Source organism: Canis lupus, chromosome 3 (genome assembly GCF_011100685.1).
Source record: "Canis lupus familiaris isolate Mischka breed German Shepherd chromosome 3, alternate assembly UU_Cfam_GSD_1.0, whole genome shotgun sequence".
Lineage (NCBI taxonomy): Eukaryota > Metazoa > Chordata > Mammalia > Carnivora > Canidae > Canis > Canis lupus.
This window is the reverse complement of record NC_049224.1, coordinates 38427595-38447156: the sequence shown is the minus strand read 5'-3', so window position 1 is coordinate 38447156 and position 19562 is coordinate 38427595. Positions and strand designations below refer to the sequence as shown.

The 19562-nt window shown below is 39.3% G+C and overlaps 1 protein-coding gene across 1 annotated transcript in view; it reads left to right on the top strand.

The window, feature by feature from the left end:
• MPHOSPH10 (M-phase phosphoprotein 10) overlaps positions 1-19562 on the top strand; it is a 23051-nt gene extending 3489 nt beyond the window's left edge. Inside the window, exons 3-11 of the mRNA XM_038532614.1 lie at positions 37-182; positions 686-857; positions 2880-3021; positions 3885-3952; positions 5989-6126; positions 8038-8148; positions 14176-14283; positions 15335-15565; positions 15955-19562. Coding sequence (XP_038388542.1) covers positions 37-182; positions 686-857; positions 2880-3021; positions 3885-3952; positions 5989-6126; positions 8038-8148; positions 14176-14283; positions 15335-15565; positions 15955-16104 — 1266 coding nt within the window. The 3' untranslated portion in view covers positions 16105-19562. The remainder of the gene's footprint in view (positions 1-36; positions 183-685; positions 858-2879; positions 3022-3884; positions 3953-5988; positions 6127-8037; positions 8149-14175; positions 14284-15334; positions 15566-15954) is intronic.

Below are 19562 nucleotides of genomic sequence, written 5' to 3'. Positions count from 1 at the left end.
CTTAATTGAAAACTTGAAACATCTTTTTTACTTTAGTCAGGTAAAAGTTCCAGAAACCTCAAATACAAAGACTTCTTTGATCCAGTTGAAAGTGATGAAGACCTAGCAAGTGTTCATGATGAACTGGGTTCAAATGAAGAAGAGGAAGAAATTGCTGATGAAGAAGAGAGCATTTCTGAAATGTGAGTATTTTGAATCCTTTACATTGAAGCTAGAGCCACCCAATATATGTGTGTACTCATAGTTGTCAAATATGTGTGTCTTAGGTAGTTATATTCTCTAAGATCAGATAGTCTCAAGATAGCCAGAAGAAAGTCTCTGAGTTTAAAAGAGGCATTCGAGATCACCTAGTGAAGGTAAATATCACTGGCAGTAGAAATCAGGCCTTTGTTACAAGGAGCTTTTGTTTGCTTTTTGTGCCACTAAAAATACCTTACTGTTACTTTTGTGGATACATTTATATTATAGATTGAGGAATAATTTACTTTCTATAATTATAGAAATAGCACACTCTTTGGTCTATTTCACCTAAATAATATCTTCTGTCCTTAATAACTGAATGACTTTGAAATTCTGACTATTTGCATTAGGTATATAAAATATCTTTAGTTACTAGAAAAACTGGTTTTTGTTTTCCTAATGAAAAATAGTGTATTATTCTTTCATATGTGTTTTGGTATTATAGGGATGAAGATAATGACCTTGAAGAAAGTGAAGACAGTAAACAACATAAAGAAACCTCAAAAAGAGTGACCTTTGCTTTGCCAAATGATGATGAAAGTGAGGATACAAGTATCTTAAATGTACAGAAAGATTCTGATGATGTTAAATCCTCTTTTGAAAAAAGACAGGAAAAGGTAATAATTAGAAATTTAAGGAATTTTTTTATATGCTTATCAAGACTGTGAGACTCACAGATAACTAATTTGCTCTGTAGTTCTTGGTGGAATGTGTAATTATCTTTTAAAAAACAAAACAAAAATCTTGCTGCTACTCTCTACTGGACACTGTATAGAGATGCCCATATGGAAGGTAGCTAATTTGTAAAAGTCAGTGCTGCATTTCCCAACCTGTGGCTTTCGATTTGTGTAAAAACCTGTTTTTCCTAATGTCCCTGGTTTCTTTATACCTAATGGCATGTTTTTCTTAATTAGCTGTCCTGTGAACCTCTCTTAGTAGCTTATGAGCTGCTTTGAGGTATTCTGTAGATGGCTCCACATAGTCTCAATTTTAATTAATTCCATCTCAAACACATCTTCTGAAGTTGATAAAAATTATTTCCTTGTGACATGATTTCGGACAAATGAAGTGTTATTTGCAAATAATAGATACAGCCTGGCTTCAATTATTTGCCTTTACTATTTAACCACCTTAAAATTATATCACACAATTAGGAATGAGAATAGGTAAATAATCAAATATATCAAGGATATCAATAGAATTACTAGAAAAAGAGAATCTCAGTTGAATTCATGATTGTCAGATTGTCCCCAGAAGAGAGAGAAAATTTGAAGGAGGGGGTAGAGAAACCTTGGGAAAGAAAAAAAGAAATTGTATTGAGTCAGTGTCCTTCCTTCCCTGTCTTCTCTAAAAAAATAAGAGAGGGACGCCTGGGTAGCTCAGCGGTTGAGTGTCTGCGTTGGGCTTAGGATGTGATCCTGGGTCCAGGGATTGAGTCCCACATCAGGTTCCCTGTGAGGTCCCTGCTTCTCCCTCTGTCTCTGCCTCTCTCTGTGTGTCTCTCATGAATCAATAAATAAAATCTTTAAGTTCTGTTTTACTGGGGAATTATATCAAACTTTCAAGAAATACATGATTGAATATTGTTTAATCAATTCCCACATAAAAAGAGTAAAGTAAGGCTTCCAAACATTTTTTCTTGTGAAGCTGTAATAACATGGTACCCAAACCTGACATTAAAACACTCACACAGTTTCTTTATGAATAGTGTTGTAAATATCCAAAATAACCGTGAAAGACTAACACCACCACAACCCAGTGGGCCTCATTGCCTTGATTTGGAATTAGAAAATCTATTAATGTAATTCTTGGTTGTAATAGAATAACAGAATGAGGAGAACAGAATAGGGAGAAAACCATATGGTTCTTTTAATATATGTCAGAAAGACATTTGATGAAATTCAGGATCCATTTCTAATTTTCACTTGTAGTAAAAGGTGCTGTCATGCTTCGTGGTAAAATTCTAGAAATATCCCTTTAAAATTAGAATAAGACTGTCCATAAAAAAAAAAAGAATAAGAATGTCCACTATTACTGTTACCACTGTTAGCTAATGTCCTTGTAGAAGTGTTAGTGCAACTACAAAAGAGAAAAATAAGTGGTAAAAACTGAAATGAGTGTTAAGATGAATTAAAAGTGATTAGGAAAAATCAGGGAATTCAGTAAGGCAGCTGAGAAGATTGGCATTCTGTACAATGTAAAGTCATAGATGTCTTTTAGTAGTTAGAGATAATTTGGATGGGGGGTGTGGGGTCAAAAGAGACTTCAGTTACTAACGTGCTAATAATTCATCTTGGAATGCTGTGATAATTAAAATTGATAGTGGCTTATAAGTAGATAAATCATTAGACTAGAATAGAGTCCAGAAATCTACCCAAATTCTTCTGGGGGAATTCAGTATATTATAAACATGGTATTTCAAATCAGAGAGGGAAAGAGGTCATCTGCAGCTACTCAGCCCACCTCAGGTGTCAGGAAGAGTAACTCAACTGTTGGCTTAGTAATAAAATGACAAGAACAAAACAAACATACTGAAGAATAATAGTGTTGTTTTTGTGCTTGTAAAGATGTTAGTTGCTTTTATTTAGCTATAAGCCTGATTTTCTTAAATGTGTAATAAGTTTTTATCTTTTTCTTAGATGAATGAAAAAATTGCGTCTTTAGAAAAAGAGTTGTTGGAAAAAAAACCTTGGCAGCTTCAAGGGGAAGTGACAGCTCAAAAGCGACCAGAGAACAGCCTTCTAGAGGAGACTCTGCACTTTGATCATGCAGTCCGCATGGGTATGTGAGCCCACTGGCTCCTGCAAGTGTGTTTCCATGCTTTTTTCTATGGTTCTATTTCATCGAAAAATTCAAAGTGATACTTATTTTCCCTTAACTTTTAATTTAAAAGCTTATAAACACATAGGAAAGTTGAAAAAATAGTACAACAAACATATATGCCATTCAGCTGGATTCACTGGTTAACATTTTTGCCATATTTGCGTTCCTTGCCTTATGTATGTGATTATGTGTGCTTTTCTCCCTCTGAATCATTTGAAAGTAACATCAATATCATGACACTTCACTCATAAGTACTTTTACATGTATCTTTTAAGAAATAGGACATTCTCTTCCATAGGCATGATACTGTTAATTCACCCAGGAATTACTAATATACTAATGAGTGCCTAAAGTGTACCTAATATGTAATCCATAATCCATTCTGCTAGTGATCTGTGTGTGATGCCTGCTGTAATTGTCTACTGATTAAATTGTGTGCTCTAGACAGAAACCCTGTTTCATCTCATCAAATTCCCTCTTATACCTATGAAGTCAAAATGAGTTTCCATTTTATTCAGTTCCAGATAGAATAAAAAAGAGGGAGTACCCGGGTGCATGAAATAAAAGTATTAGCACTTATTACCAGATATTCTCTAGTTTTGTGTTTTTCAAACTAGAGGGGGCATCAGAAGGGCTACTTAAATACAGATTGGTAGCCCTCTCCCTCCACCTTTCTGATTTAAGAGATGTGGGATGGAGCCCAAGAATTCACATTTCTAACAAGTTCCCAGGTGTTGATGGTGCTGGTTTAAGGAACACCCTTTGAGAAGGACTGGTCTAGTTTATAACTACCTAATGAGTACATGTTACATTTCTTTTAGCACCTGTGATCACAGAAGAAACCACCCTTCAACTGGAAGATATTATTAAGCAGAGGATAAGAGATCAGGTCAGTAAGAATGATATTTAATTTAAAATTCACTGAAATTTTTAGAAATACTATGAGACTATTTTGGGAGTAGTACCAACACTCTGTTTTCATAGGAATTTTGTTTGTATCAATTCTTCACTCGAAGCCCTAAATCTACTCTGAAGTTTACTAAGTCTATACTATCCTTATCTTTTGTTGTGTGAGACATTGCCTTTCTCTAGTGCTCTGGAAAGACAGGCAGTTGTGCCTGACAAATGGGTAGCCAGAGCCATTGCCGGTCTTCTTTGCACCTTGTTCATCTGTCCGGTGGTGCTGAGTGATGCTGGTGGAGGGTAAACAGATATGGTGACTGATTCTGACCTGATGCGGTCATACATGGGACCCCTCATGTAGGCATAGTATCTGCCGGGATAAAAGATTTTTTTTTTCAAATCTTAAAAACCTAGCAAAGTTTTTGTTTAAGAATTGATCTTAGATTCCTAGAGCAATCACTTAAAAAGTATAGAAAGAGGGGCATCTGGGTGACTCAGTCGGTTAAACATTTGCCTTCAGCTTAGGTCATGGTCTCGGTCCTGGGATCAAGCCCCACGTGGGGCTCTCTGCTAAGCAGAGCCTGCTTCTCTCTCTCCCTCCCTCCACCTTCTTGTGCATTCTCTTTCTCTGTCAAATAAATAAATAAAATCTTTAAAAAAAAAAAAAGTGTAAAAAGACAATAAAAAACACAATTGATACATTAAAATTAAATACTGAAAAGTGTTTCAGTAACCCAGGTTGGGAAAGGAAAGGATGCACACGATGATGGAGGCTGAGAAATCCTATGCTTTGCTGTCTGTAAGCAGAAAACCAGAAGTGTTATGTCCCAAATTCTGAGAACCAGGGAAGCTAATAATATAAGTTCCAGTCTAAGTCCAAGGCCCAAAAACCAGAAGCATTAATGTCCAGGGGCAGGAGAAGATGGATGTCCGAGCTCAAGCAGATAGCAGATTCACCCTCCCTTCACCTTTTTGTTCTGTTTGGGCCCTGGTGGATTGAATGATGTCCACCTGCATTAGTGAAGGCATCTTCTTTACTCAGTCTACTAATTCAAATACTGATCTCTTCCAGAGACATCAGCACAGACTCAGATATAATGTTTTACCATCTATCTGAGCATCCCTTCACCCAAATTGACACTTGAAATTAACCATCACAATGGGCAACTGGGAATGAACCCTGCTGGGGACCCCTGAGGATCTGTGTAGAATTTGTCTCAGATTTATCCCACCAGGGATTGATCTGCTGGAATATTTATCAGTCCTTAACCTGGTTGAGAACTGCCTCTGGCATGTTAAGTCCTAGACACTTTAGAGCTGCCTGGAACATAGGTAGGCAAGATCCCTTGGCATTCCAGAAAACCTGCAAGATAAGAAGCAGAGTCCCAGCTTGAGATGGGAAGCTGTCAGTATGTACAGATACTGTCTACCTGAAGCTAGGGGTGAGCTAAGAGATGGGTCAGGGAATATGAAAAATGGCATTTACACGGTCCGCTGCACAGGTGTTCAATAAATATCTATCCTATGGAAAAAAAGAATTGATCTTATTTTATAAACTTAAAATAAAACTGGGTGTATGACAGGTACAATAAGGCATGGTACAATTAAAGCATGTATAATGTTTGCTTGAAATAGGAAGAATTTGAAGGGTGAGTACTATATGTGGAGTGTCCTTAAATTTGAAGTCAACAAGACAAGCTCAGGTGTTGACTTTTAAACAACATGATAGGGAAATGAGGAATTAAAGTTGGTAACGAGGTGAAAAATGCATTTAAAACAACAAAAAGAAAAAAAATAAAAATAAAACAACAAAAAGGAAACTTATGTAACATCCCTTTGGTTTTTGTAATACTTATTTTTTGTGACTTGAATATCATTTCACAGGCTGAAATTAATTACTTTTTGCTATAATTTGCTTGCTCTAGACTGACCATAAATATTCCAGAAGAAGAGTCTGAGATGAGTCTAGAATGAAATGATGGATTTTATTAATTTATGTTCCTTCTGCCTTTCATATTGCAGGCTTGGGATGATGTAGTACGTAAAGAAAAACCTAAAGAGGATGCATATGAATATAAAAAACGTTTAACGTTAGACCATGAGAAGAGCAAATTGAGCCTTGCTGAAATTTATGAGCAGGAATACATCAAACTCAACCAGGTAAGGAAGCCTGGAAGGCAAAGCCATTGTTACTTAAAAAAAGAAGTGGAGAACCAGCTCTGCTGGTTGAATGAATTAAGTTCCAATTTCACCCTGGCTGAAATTCATGAAAGGAATCTTGAGCTCTTGGCTCACCTTATTTAAATGTGAGACAGAGTATGTTAGGAATAGAGGGGTTATAATACTACCACTGAATGTGAGGGGGGTAGGGGAGCTTGTATTGCATTTAGTTATTAGTCACCTAATTGTTCCACAGCTAATTACTAACTTTTCACCAATTATAGTAGCCCTACAATTTAAAAATCAGTTCTCATTCATACTGTAAAAGTTACAGATAGAACATATCTGTGAATTCATTCAGATTTTTAGGTCATGGGTTATTTGGTTTTTGATTCTTATTTCTTTTCAGTTAGATTCTTAAAAGAACTACCTGGCTAAGTAGGACAGAGCCTTATTTCCCATAATACTATATTACCAATATAGTGATGGAATTATTCCTTCACATTTGATTTATTGAGAATGTGGTCAATACGTGCTTGGGGAGGAGAGAGTATTTTATTTGCAAAAGCCATTTAAGATTTCTGCCAGATTTGTTTAATTAACGTCACATTAGCAGCAATAGTCATCAGTGCCCTCAATGCCACTGTTAAGTTGAAGATTTGGAAAGATTTGAATTAATTCTTCCTGGCGGTTTTGCATCCCAGAGTGCTAGTTGAAGGAACATGTTACTGAACATTGCCTGGCATGAGAGGATTTAGTAAACACAGAAAGTATTTTGTAACCATGAGAGTTAAAAATTAAATATGTAATGCGACAGCTGTACCAGCTCTGTAAATGATAGTTATATTTATGTCTTAGAATTCATCAGCCAGTTCTCAAGTTTTTGAGTATGGACTTAATTTAGGCTGATTCTAGACCCATTCCATTAAGAGTTTGGGGATGATGAGTATTTTCCAGAGTTTGGTATCCATCCTGGAGGTGATAAGCAAGGTGATGGTACACAGCACATGAATGAACTTCTTGTTGTTTATGTATGATTTCACAGCCATTATTCTCTGGGCTGAGGTAAACAACGTGTTTAAGATTTTTTTTTTAAATGAATTAAGTTAAAATAAAGAAGCAGTGGCAAGTGCTTAGATGTGGCTGAAGGTGGGCTTTGATGACAGAAATTGGAAACAGACCTTGATGCGTCTCAGGCATTAAGGTTGTTGAGGCAAAGAGCCAGTTGCTTCCCTGTTTTGGTGTGTATTGTTTTGTTTTGTTATGCCTTAATAAAAAAGCAAATAAAAACGGTCTTAGCCTTTTAGAATAAATATTACGGGCAGAGGGAAAAGGGGATTGTGAGCGTTTGGGCTGTTTTTACCTTTTGGTTGCCGGGAATAGTGCTGCTCTGAATAGATGTTTACATGTATTTGTTTGAGAACCTCTTTCTACATTCTCTCAGGTATTTATCTAAGGATGGAATTGCAGGGTCATATAGCAATTCTCCGTTTAACTTTTTGAGGAGCTCTCTCATTCATCTCTATTGTGACTGCACCATTTTACATCATTACCAGCACTGCACAACGATTCTAATTCCTCAGCACCTAATACTTGTTACCTAGCTCCCCTTTATTTTAATGATAGCCATCCTCATGGGAGTGGCTTAGTTCTTGATAGAAATCAGTACCAAGGGAATTATAAGTTCTAAATCATAGAGGTAGGGGTTGCTGCAGCTCCTAAAGTGCACGTCACACTTCTTCTTTGGTGCTGGCACCATCATGGTATTGATAATTTTAAATCTGCCTTGTAATGTCTTTGGAGCTGAAGCCTTGGTGTTGAGAAATGGGCTATACCTTATTGACTCTTGTGTTTTGTCCTGTGATGTGTATTAAGCTGCTCAGTCTGATGTTGCTGAACTTATTTTCTAAGCAAAAAACAGCAGAAGAAGAAAATCCAGAGCACAAAGAAATTCAGAAGATGATGGATTCTCTCTTCTTAAAATTGGATGCCCTCTCAAACTTTCACTTCATCCCTAAACCAGTAAGTGTGTTAACATTTCATTGTGTGGTCAGAGCAGATGTGACCTTAATTCCTCTGAGCTTTTGTGAAGCTAACTCTTTATTTGGTTTTAGGATACAAACCTGTAGGAATTCCTTATAAATTACATGCAGGGCCTCTCTTGAGGATGGTTCACATCTAGTCCTAGACAAGTCTGGCTTTGTCTGCTGATCCAGCCTGATCTCCAAATGGGCCCTTCCCAGGCCTCAAGTCTTAGCCACAGGGTCTCTTCATTTCTTACTCTTTCTTATTGTTCAGCCTTCTGTTTTATTTCCATCCTGCAGTTGGTTTGGAGACCTGTGGTGTCTGTACCTGATATTTTTTGGATACCTGCTCTGTGCCATATTAAGTCCTTTATGTACATTAACCCCTCTTCCCCAGTTTGATTAAGACAGATCTGTAACACTGTAAGTTTAAGATGTACAACAGTGGTTTGATACATAGGTTCCCCCACATTCGGAAAGCACATGAAGCCTTTTGCAAGACTAAATGGGGTAAAGCAAAGAAGCAATTACCATTCATTCAATGGAAAATTTTTTGAGCATTTTAGACCCCAAAAATAATCTGTTGTAGGCTTTTCTGATACTTCAGGACCAATCTTGTAATGGATGCGCAAATAAATTGAGATAAAGCACAGATGCTCACAGACATAGTTTAAAGCTCTGGTGACTTAATGCTGAGATACCAAGTGTAGTTCCTGAGGAAGGAGCTGGGCAGAGCTGCTTGCTGCAGAACAGATGCTGAATGCTATTTTTGTTTTCCCTTTTTTTAAAAAATAAAAGTGAAAAATGTTTTCAGATCTCTTTCACTTAGCAAGAGCAGATACTAATGTAGGTATTTTAGAGTGACCTAGCATAAACTTTTGAAAGGTGTGGCATACCTGCATGAATATATTGAGGAATGATTACCACGGTAAGTTTAGTTAATATCCATCACTCTATATAGTTGCAGTTTTCTTCCTTATGATGAGAGCTTTTAAGATCTACTTTCTTAGCAACTTTGAAATATAAAATACTGTTAACAGTAGTTACCCTGCTGTATATTAGATGCCTAGAACTTACAACTGGTAGTTTGTACTTGGACTTGACATCCACCTGTTTTCTATCAGTTGGGTTGTTTTAGATACATCTGAGATTGTTACTAAGAGTTAGATGGAAAAGGAACGAAGCTACCATTATTTCTCTGCCCCAGTAAAGAATTACAGGACAGAAAAATGAAAGCAAAGCAAAGTTTTATTAAATACCCTCCAAGGGAGGAGTGAGCCAGCCAAGAGAGACAATGCCCCAGAAACTGGTGCATGGGGGCGTGGGCTTATATTAGTTTTTCCTTTTGGGTGGGTCCTAGGGTGGCAACATTTGAGTGACAGGCCTGGATTATATTAGCCAAGTACTCATGTTCTTTCCCAAGATGTATTCTGAATGCCTGCAAGAGTGGGAAACTGCAACATTATTTCTGTTATAGAGACAGAAGGACAAATGGCTGCTTTCTGCAGAAGTGCAGTAAGTGCAACAAACTTAACTCTTCCTCTGCTGGGATGTTGCAGCCCCAGACCTACTGCTTGATGGGTGGAATGTAGTGGTCCCTGGGTGGGGCTCTCTGGCAGGATATCTAAGGTCCATTCTCCTGTCGCTCATGCCTAGTTTCCTGCCTAACAGGATCGTACGGTATTTATCTTTCTCTGTTGACTTCCTCCCTCAGCATAATGGCCTTAGGGTACATCAGTGTTGTCACAAATGGCAGGATTTACTTCTTTTTATGACTAAATAGTATTTCACTCTGTATTTATTCATTCATCTGTTGATGAACACTTATATTGTTTCTATGACGTGGCTATAGTAAATAATACTGCAGTGAACACGGGGGTTCAGATACTTCTTTGAGCCAGACATGGGCACCAGCTTGGCTCTACAGATGGGTGAGGTTGCTGGCCAGGATCTCTCCTTGGGCACTGCTGTGAGGAGGAATGTGGTCTGCCAAGGTCCAGGTACTGTTGCTATAAGCCCTGCCCTTGCTCTCCATCCCAGTCTGAACCCCAGTGATCAAGCCTCATATTTTCCCTCCCTGATCCTCCTGACACAGACACAATTGGGCCTGCCCAGAAGCATCCTGCAGTGCTGGGAAGCTGAAAGGCCACCTTGGGTTCTGTTCCACTGGAGAAGGCATAGGCTAGGTCTCATTCTCAATGGGGCACTGTTCTGGCCTGGGATGATATGGTGAGAGTGTAGCCTCTCCTGTACTTCGAATGTGGTCCAGAGGGTTGCTTCAGCATCATCCTCAGGTTCTGGGATTTTCACAGTGCTCTCTTGTCTGTGGATAGTTGCTAGTTCAGATTGACCAGGGTTGCCATCTTGATGATGGCAGTGCTCCTGCCCATTAACTCTTAATCCACAAAACACTAAGGCAGATACTACTCTTTCTGTTTTGCAGATGAGGAAACCAAAGCTTATTAGGAGGTTAGGAGGGTTGGATTTAACTGGGTCCATGTTCTTCCATTGCATCCTGTTCTCTACTAGGCCCAGACCTCCAGTGATCAGTCTGTTTGACTCCCACCATGCTTGGCTCAGTGCCTTTCTACTTTTTAGAGCTTCTTTTCCATCTCACTACCCTCTGTGAGCTCATAAAACATGCCGACCAGTCCTTTTGGTACTTGCTCACCTATTACCTCCTTGTGTCCCTCATGTTCTCTGGAAACAACCTGTCATGAATCTCAAGGACTAGTCTAGAAGTCAGAAAGCTGAGTCAGATTCTGCCCCTAACAAGCTTTCTGAATTAGGCAAATTGCTTCACCTTTCAGCTATACAGAAGAGTTAATCACCCAAATCCTTCTGGTTCTTTGATGGTTGGGTGTTTTGTCTTCTCAGAGAATCCGCATTTCTCACCTTTGTGTGTGTGTGTGTGTGTTTGGTTAATCAGATGTATTTTACATGACACTGAGTTTTTGGTGATAGAAGTTGTCTTTGGATACCAAAGTGCCTAGTATGGGCCGTGTAATAGAAGAAAAGAGGAATTCTTAACCCCTCTTGGCCAGCAGCTCTTGCTCTGAAAAAGTTACTGATGCGAAGAACATGATTCCTTCCTGTGCCTTACAAGGCCCCACGTGATCTGGCTCCCTCTTACCTCTCTGGTCTCCATAGCTTCCTGTCCCCCAGCCACACAGGTGGCCTGCCAGTGCCCTCAGTGGTAGAGTGCCTCCTTCCACATACCTTCCTGCCAGCCTCTCCTCTACCTGCTAGGCTGTATGTACTTCCTTCTTTCCGTGGCTGTCTCCTTCTTATCTCTGGGGTGTCAGGCTGAGTGCTATCTTCTCTTTCCTGCATTCATTTCCCTCACAGCACCATGATTGCCATTGCTCAATTGTCAATCATTCCCTACTCATTTTTTTTTAATATTTTATTTATTTATTCATGAGAGACACAGAGAGAGAAGCAGAGACATAGGCAGAGGGAGAAACAGACTCCATGCAGGGAGCCTGATTCAGGACTCGATCCCAGGACTCCAGGATCATGCCCTGAACCAAAGGCAGATGCTCAGCCGCTGAGCCACCTATCTGTCCCATCATTTCCAAGCCAGCATAAATGTATTTTGTCACACTAGCATGGAACTTGGCATGGGGAAGTATTCAGACCTTCCTTAGAACCTTGGGAATTGAAGAAGGAGGAATGTATTTAAGTCTACAAGCCCCAGTTTAAAAAGCCTTCCTTAGTCCTCTTTTAGAAACGTAGAATTTTCAGTGTAAGTTCCCCTTAATAATGAACTTTCTTTTATTTTTAGTTTGGTATTTCACAAGTCCTGCTTCACAAAACCTTGTTGATCAGTCATCATTTTTTTGTTTCATTTTTTTTTGGTCTGTCTTGCATTTTTTCTGTATTTCTCTTTAAATTGGTAGAATGGAACACAGTGTTCCTAATAAGTGAACAGTGGAAGAAATTATTTCTTTCACACTCTGACATTTTTTTTTGTTAGAATCCAAGATCCTTTTGTGCGTATGGATTATTTTCATTCTTTCTAAAATTTCCTGGGACACACATCTGCCTGGTTAACTGGAATATGGCCAAGAGTAGGGTAAGGAAAAGGGTGTGCGAAGAAATCAGTGACACTGCAGTAGAGCTCCTCTCTTCTCAGTCTCATGTTTTCTCCACGGCACCTGCTGTGTCCCACACTTCTGTCTTTTATTCTCTAGCCGACAGAGTCCCCATTCGTGTCCCCTGGTGTTCTCAGAGATGTGCGGGAATTAGAGGTAAAGAGCATTAGTGTAGGTGTTAGGTAGATAATCACTAGTGTTCTGCTATTACCAAGGTCAGTATGAAGCCTGTTCTAATTTCTGTCTTTTCCTGGACAGTTCTTCCAAAAAAAAGACTGTTCAGTTAACATTGCATTTCATAAAATTTCCCCTTTTTATAATTAATAGGTTTGATTTATTTCAGTACTATTCTAGTTTTCCAGAGCAGCTCTGTATCATTTTTCTGTTTACAAAGCTATGTTTTCAGGAACTGGCAGATGAGAAAATTTGTTTTAAGTAGTCTATTTTGACTCTTATTGTGATAAGCATTTTTATTTGTATCTCTTTCTGTATATTTCTTTTTTTTTTATATAAAAGAGTTATTTATTTATTTATTCATGAGACACAGAGAGAGAGAGAGAGAGGCAGAGACACAGGCTGAGGAAGAAGCAGGCTCCCCACAGGGAACCTGATGTGAGACTTGATCTCAGATCCCAGGATCATGCCCTGAGCAGAAGGGAGACGCTCAACTGCTGAGCCACCCAGACGTCCCTCTTTTTATATATTTCTTAAAGCCTTTTTTCCATAACCACAGATAGGATAATATTCACAAAAATCAGTAGATTCTTTGTAACATTAGATAGGATTGTTTGAAATGTCCACATCCGTGGCAGATGGGAATAGTTCAGTAATAGGTAAGAGAACTGGTGTTTCAATATGGCATAAATGTCCTGCAAAAGTGTAGAGTAAGTGTTCTTGGTGCAGCAGTGAGTCAGAGAAGACCTAAAGTACTCAGATATCAAAAGATTCCTCAACCAGCTCATGCTGCCCGTCAACACTGCCGTCATTCCACTTCCGACTTTTGCTGTTAGCCATCTCACATTTTAAATAATGTCCATGAAATATTTTATTTTTTTTAAACCTACGAGAGCCTTTTTTTTAAAATTATTTCTTTAACTGTGAGTGAGGGGTGGAGGGGCAGAGGGAGAGAATCTTCAAGCAGACTCCCTGTGGAGCAAGGAGCTTGATCCAGGGCTTGATCTCATGACTCGAGGTCATGATCAGAGCTAAAACCAAGAGTCAGACTTTAAACTGACTGAACCATCCAGGACCCTCTCCATAAAGTATTTTGTATATTATGCCTTAAATTAATGTGTTCATACCTTAACAATAGAGAACAAACAGGGTTGCTGGAGGGGTGGGGGGTGGGCTGAATGGGTGAGGACGATTAAGGAGTGTACTTGTGATGAGCACTGAGTGTTGTATGTAAGTGATGAACTACTAAATAAAAAATAATAAAGTAGGGGGATCCCTGGGTGGCGCAGCGGTTTGGCGCCTGCCTTTGGCCCAAGGCGCGATCCTGGAGACCCGGGATCGAATCCCATGTCGGGCTCCCGGTGCATGGAGCCTGCTTCTCCCTCTGCCTGTGTCTCTGCCTCTCTCTCTCTCTCTCTGTGACTATCACAAATAAATAAAAATTAAAAAATAATAATAATAATAATAATAAAGTAAATTTTAAAGGATGTTTAAAAAAATAATAGGTTCACAATGTAAATATTTTATGTCAGGACTATTTCTGACTTGTCTTGGGGTGCCTGGGTGAGTCAGTTGGTTAAATGGCTGCCTTTGGCTCAGGTCATGATCCCAGGGTCCTGAGATCGAACCCTGCACTGGGCTCCCTTCCAGGGAGCCTGTTTCTACCTCTTCTTTCTGCTCCTGCTCTCTGTCTCTCGCAAATAAATAAAATCATTAAAATATATAAATAAATAAATGTGTTGTCATTTTTCTAGCCTGTTCCAGAGATTAAAGTTGTGTCAAATCTGCCAGCCTTAACCATGGAGGAGGTAGCCCCAGTGAGCGTAAGTGATGCAGCTCTCCTGGCCCCAGAGGAAGTCAAGGTAAGAAGCCAGTGTCGAAATATTTCGTTTATTTTTTTAAAAGTTAGTTTATAGCTAGATCTCTCCTCAACGTCTTTATCCTAGAGTTTGTAGTTTTTATTTTAATGGATCAGCAGTTTCTAAGTATAATCAAACTAATAGTATTACATGGTATTCAAACATTAGTCTTCTGTAAGCAAATATTATGAGTTATGAGAATTATTGTAAAAACTGCTTGTAATATCTGATGTCTGTGTCTTGTTATAATCCAATTTGAATACTAGCAGTGATGTTAGGTTTAAAATTAATGGTTCATGTTGCTCATATACCAGTAATCCTTTAATATCAGCATTTTCCTCCATTGTTGTATTCATTTAGTGCTCATCAATAATCAAATTGGTGTCTAGAATAGAACATTTGGGTTATTAGAAGAAGTTAGACATACCAAATGTACACAGTCCCTGCCTCACGAACATTGAAGCTCATGCATTACACAGGAATGATTTCTGCCGGGTGTCATCTTTCCAGCTGGCCTAGCAGCGCGGCTCTTTGTCCCTCCACACTTGCCTTGCTGCACCCACTCCCACCTCTTCAAAACCTCTGCTACCTCTACAGGTGACAGCCCTGGCAGGATAGGCTGGCAGCTGGGGAGGAAAGAGGACATTGATCCTCACTGGATAGATGTTTCCCTTCTGTTTCTGTAAAACCCTCCTGCCACCCAGTGGCTGTCCTCAGCAGCTTAGTGCCAAGGTAGTCCCAGAAGCCCATCTGAAGTCCTTAGTGCTGGAGGGGGCTTGCTTCTGGGGCCATCAGCTTGATACCCCAGCTTTCCAGGCCACCTCTGCAATGTGCTTTGGGGGCTGAACTGCCACTATGAGAATCTGCTTGTCAAAGAGTGCATCCCAGGTCTTACAGAGCTGAGCTCCCTAAGTTCTTTGGAGTGCAGGTGGGTACTGCATCCTCCTGGTGGTGGGGACACACCATTCGCCGTGCTCCGTGGAACTGCTGGTCTTTTAACTTCTGAATCGTGTGAAGTTAGATTAACTATTATGCTGGGGGTTATTTTTAACAGGAAAAAAATAAAGCTGGAGATGTAAAAACAGCTGCTGAGAAAACCGCCACAGACAAGAAACGAGAACGGAGGAAAAAGAAATATCAAAAGCATATGAAACTGAAGGAGAAGGAAAAGCGGAGAAAACTGCTTGAAAAGAACAACCCAGACCAAGCGGGAAAATACACAAAGGCAGTAGCTTCAGAGAAGTTAAAACAGCTGACCAAAACAGGCAAAGCTTCGCTGCTAAAGGTAAGGATGCAGGAAAGAAATCTGCTGAAGGGGGCCTTCATGGGGACGGCGGTTGAATCAGTGCGTGACATCCACTCCACTGTGTGTCAGCCTGCTGATGCCGCCTGCCTGCCACCTGCCTGCCCAGCAAGAGGCTTCTGGCCCCTGGCTGGATAACAGCCAGAAACTCTTGGCCCTCATAGCTCCTGGGGCCTGGCAGCAGTTGTCTTCCACTCCCTCCTGCCTTAAATTACAAGAACATTGCAACCACATAGAATGCATGTGATACGTCTGTGCTAACTGGTGTGATTTTTTCATAATTCTCAGTTTTTGGAAATTTATACTTTTGTACATTGTTGTAATCATAAGCACATTTTATAGCATGAGTGTGTTATTATTTTTAATTGCAGGATGAAGGTAAAGACAAAGCCTTAAAGTCATCTCAAGCATTCTTTTCTAAATTACAAGATCAAGTAAAAATGCAAATTACTGACGCAAAGAAAACAGAAAAGAAAAAGAAGAAAAGACAGGATATTTCTGTTCATAAATTAAAGCTGTAATATATTTTGAATATAATGTAAATATTAACGTGTAAGTTTATATTCTGTCATTGTTCTCTTTTATAATAAAATTTTTGAGAATTTTTTTTGCATAGACAGCAGATATTTGACAATTTCTCATTTTGAAAAGACAAACTCCAGACTGACATTGGAAAGCCCTGAGTTGCTTCCTCTGGGTGTGAAGCTGGACTGAGCTCCCACGGCCCTTTCCACACGGAGTCCTCGCTGGGGTCTAGGTGAAGGCCAGTGAGCAGGAGCCAGGCTGCAGGCTGACCAGGGCACAGGAGCCAGCCATCCCCGTCACAAGCAGCTGTCCACGGCAGAGGTCCTCACTCTTTGGGGTCCTGATGTTCTTCCCCACTGCCCTGTCATCCTTTCACAAAATAGTGCATGGGCCTTCCATCTTTCTCCTTATGGGGTAATCTCCCATCCAACTGAACGAAGCCTTCATGTAGGCTGTAGAGTACCACACACAGATTTATAGAGAGCAGGTATGATCTAGATATGATAGTAGTGGACACAGCAGGGAAGGTAGGCTGGCAGTGTGGTGAGTCTTCTGTGACTACCAGGTACTTGCCTTCCCATCCAGGGAAAATTGCCTTTTTGTCTGATAGGACCTCATATTATGCTTTGATGGAAATGCCGTGAGCTTACCTCAAGGGTAGAAAACGAGAGCAGCTTCTCCTGAAGCAACAGGGAAAGCCCTGGTTTTTCATCTACATGGAACAGTCAGTCAGGAAGAGCCCATGGATGTATACTTTCTGCATTTCTGCTTCCTAATACAGAAACAGGCCACATCAGGATTAGAACCAGGTTGGCAAGGGCTAGATGAAGCACCAGTTAATACTGAATTGTCATCTGTTCGAAGTTTTATTCAGGAGAGTTTTCTTCACTATTGTATCTTTGTCTTCTGTTTTTTTAAAAAAAGATTTTATTTATTCATGAGAGACACAGAGAGAGAGGCAGAGACAGAGGGAGAAGCAGGCTCCATGCAGGGAGCCCAATGTGGGACTTGATCCTGGGACTGTGGGATCACGTCCTGAGCCAAAGGCACTGAGCCCAACCACTGAGGAGCCCAACCACTGAGATGCCCAACCACTGAGCCACCCAGGCATCCCAGCATTTGTCTTCTAAACAGTTTGAGGAACCCTGGATCTCTTTCTAGCCTTAGTGGAAGTGTCATTTTGTTTTAGTGGTGATTTGTCTGTTATATGGCTCTAAAAGTTCTGCTTTCTTTAATTCAGTTTGCCAGTCCCCATTCAATTGCTATCTTAGTTCTATTTCCCTTGAGTCTTTCATAATCATTCATCAGGATTAGAATGTTTGATCCTGGAGTGATGATTCACTTTACCTGTCCAAGGGCAGTTTGATGTTTGCATAGTTTGAATCCCTTTTATCTTCATTTCTCCCCTCACCTCTAGGTGAGGTGTGTCTATACATTCACTTTTTTTTTTTTTTTTTTTTTAAAGATTTTATTTTTTCATGAGAGACAGAGGCAGAGACATAGGTGGAGGGAGAAGCGGTCTCCCTGCAGGGAGCCTGATGTGGGACTCAATCCCAGGACCCTGGGATCACACCCTGAATCAAAGGCAGATGCTCAACCACTGAGCCACCCAGGTGTCCTACCATTTGTGAGTTTCTAACTGAATTTCTTCTGTATCTATTATTTGGCATACTATAAGGAAAGTATTCCCTTCTCATTTATTTCACTATTGACTGATTTTTAAATTATTCAATTTTTTTAATCCTTTATTATGAATTTTGATTTTCCAGTTTTGGGCTGGTACAGTGGAAGGCCCTTCAAACTAATTTCTGAGTTCTGTTATGTTCCCACTATTCTCTGAGCACGTCCTTATTTTCTGGTGCTAATAAATGTTCCAGGCTTATCCTGTCTTTTCCCTGGAATTGGCCATTTTCCCACAGAACCCTGGTTTCTCTTGGAGAATGGTATTTTGAAACAGATATGGGTGCTAAGTGTGCTCATTGCCACTGTTGCCACTAGCCTCACTCACCAGAGCTAGAAATGTGTGGTTGTGTGTGACTGTTATATGTATACCATACATGAGTCATACCAAAACTTCCTGTTCTAATCTAATATCCCTGCAGATTATATTCTAGTATTTACTCTTCCCATATTTGTAATGCATTTTCTAACAGTGAGAAATTTTGCTCCCATTATCTTTATTCGTTTACTCAAGCCTAGAATATACAAGTAGTTTTCAGAATTGGTAAGCTTATACTACTAGGAAAAGGAAAACATAGGTGTTCTATAGTTGTTGAGAATAGTGTTCGGTATTTCAGATAGTCCAAAGGTTTGATTTTTGTTCAGTTATTATCTTAACTGATTTTTTGTTTAGTTTAATCAATTAGAGAAGCATATAAAATCTCTGTGATTGTGGATTTTTCTCGTAACTGTTTCAGTTTTTGCTTCATGTATATTGAAGACCTACTTTGTCAGGTACATATCCATTTATGATTTTTATGTCTTTCTCATGAATTGACCCCTTGACTATAAAATGACCTCTTTTTCTTTTGTGGCACTCCCTGTTTTGAAGTTTATTTTCAATATAATACTATAGCTCTTTCGATTATTGTTTGAATAATATATTCTTTTCTCTTACTTTCCAATTGCCTGTGTGTCATATATATCACATATTAGGAATTGCTTTTTAAGTGTAATCTGACAAGTTCTATCTTTTACTTATTTATTTTTTAAAGATTTTATTTATTTATTTGAGAGAGAGAGCACAGGGAGGAGGAGGGGGAGGGACCGAGGGATAGCAGACTCCCAGCTGAGCAGGGAGCCTAGACCAAGCTGGATTGCAGGACCCCGGAGATCACAACCTGAGCAGAAGTCAGATGCTTAACCAATAAGGCACCCATGTGCCCCTAGTTCTCTCTTAATTGGAGCTTTTAGTCCGTGCACATTAATGTAATTATTTGGTTGTATTTGGTTTTACCATTGTGCTATTTATTTTCTCTTTGTCTCTTCTAATTTTCTCTTCCTCTTTTTCTGCTTTTAAATTCAGTATGTTAATATTGCATTAATTTTCTATTGTTCAGGAATTACAATATGCATCCTTAACTTAAGACAGTCTACTTAGAGTTAATATTTTACCACTTCATATAGGATGTCAGACCTTTGTAGCGATATAATTGCATTTACATTCTCATCCTTTTTGCCATTGTCCTCTATAATTCATCTAGGTATGTTAAAATCTTCCAGTGCGTTTTTATTAATTTTGCTACTGGGCCTCCAGTTTCTGCCTACTTTTGGTCATTCTCCAATGTTCTCAAATATGCTTTTTTTTTTATATATACTTTATAATTACTTATAATTTAAATTTATAACCAAAAACTTGTTTCTGTAATTTTTATATTGTTTGTAAATTTTTATATCGTTTATGCTTATGATATGCAAGATTTTTAGCCAATAAAGTATAGCTACACAGCCATTA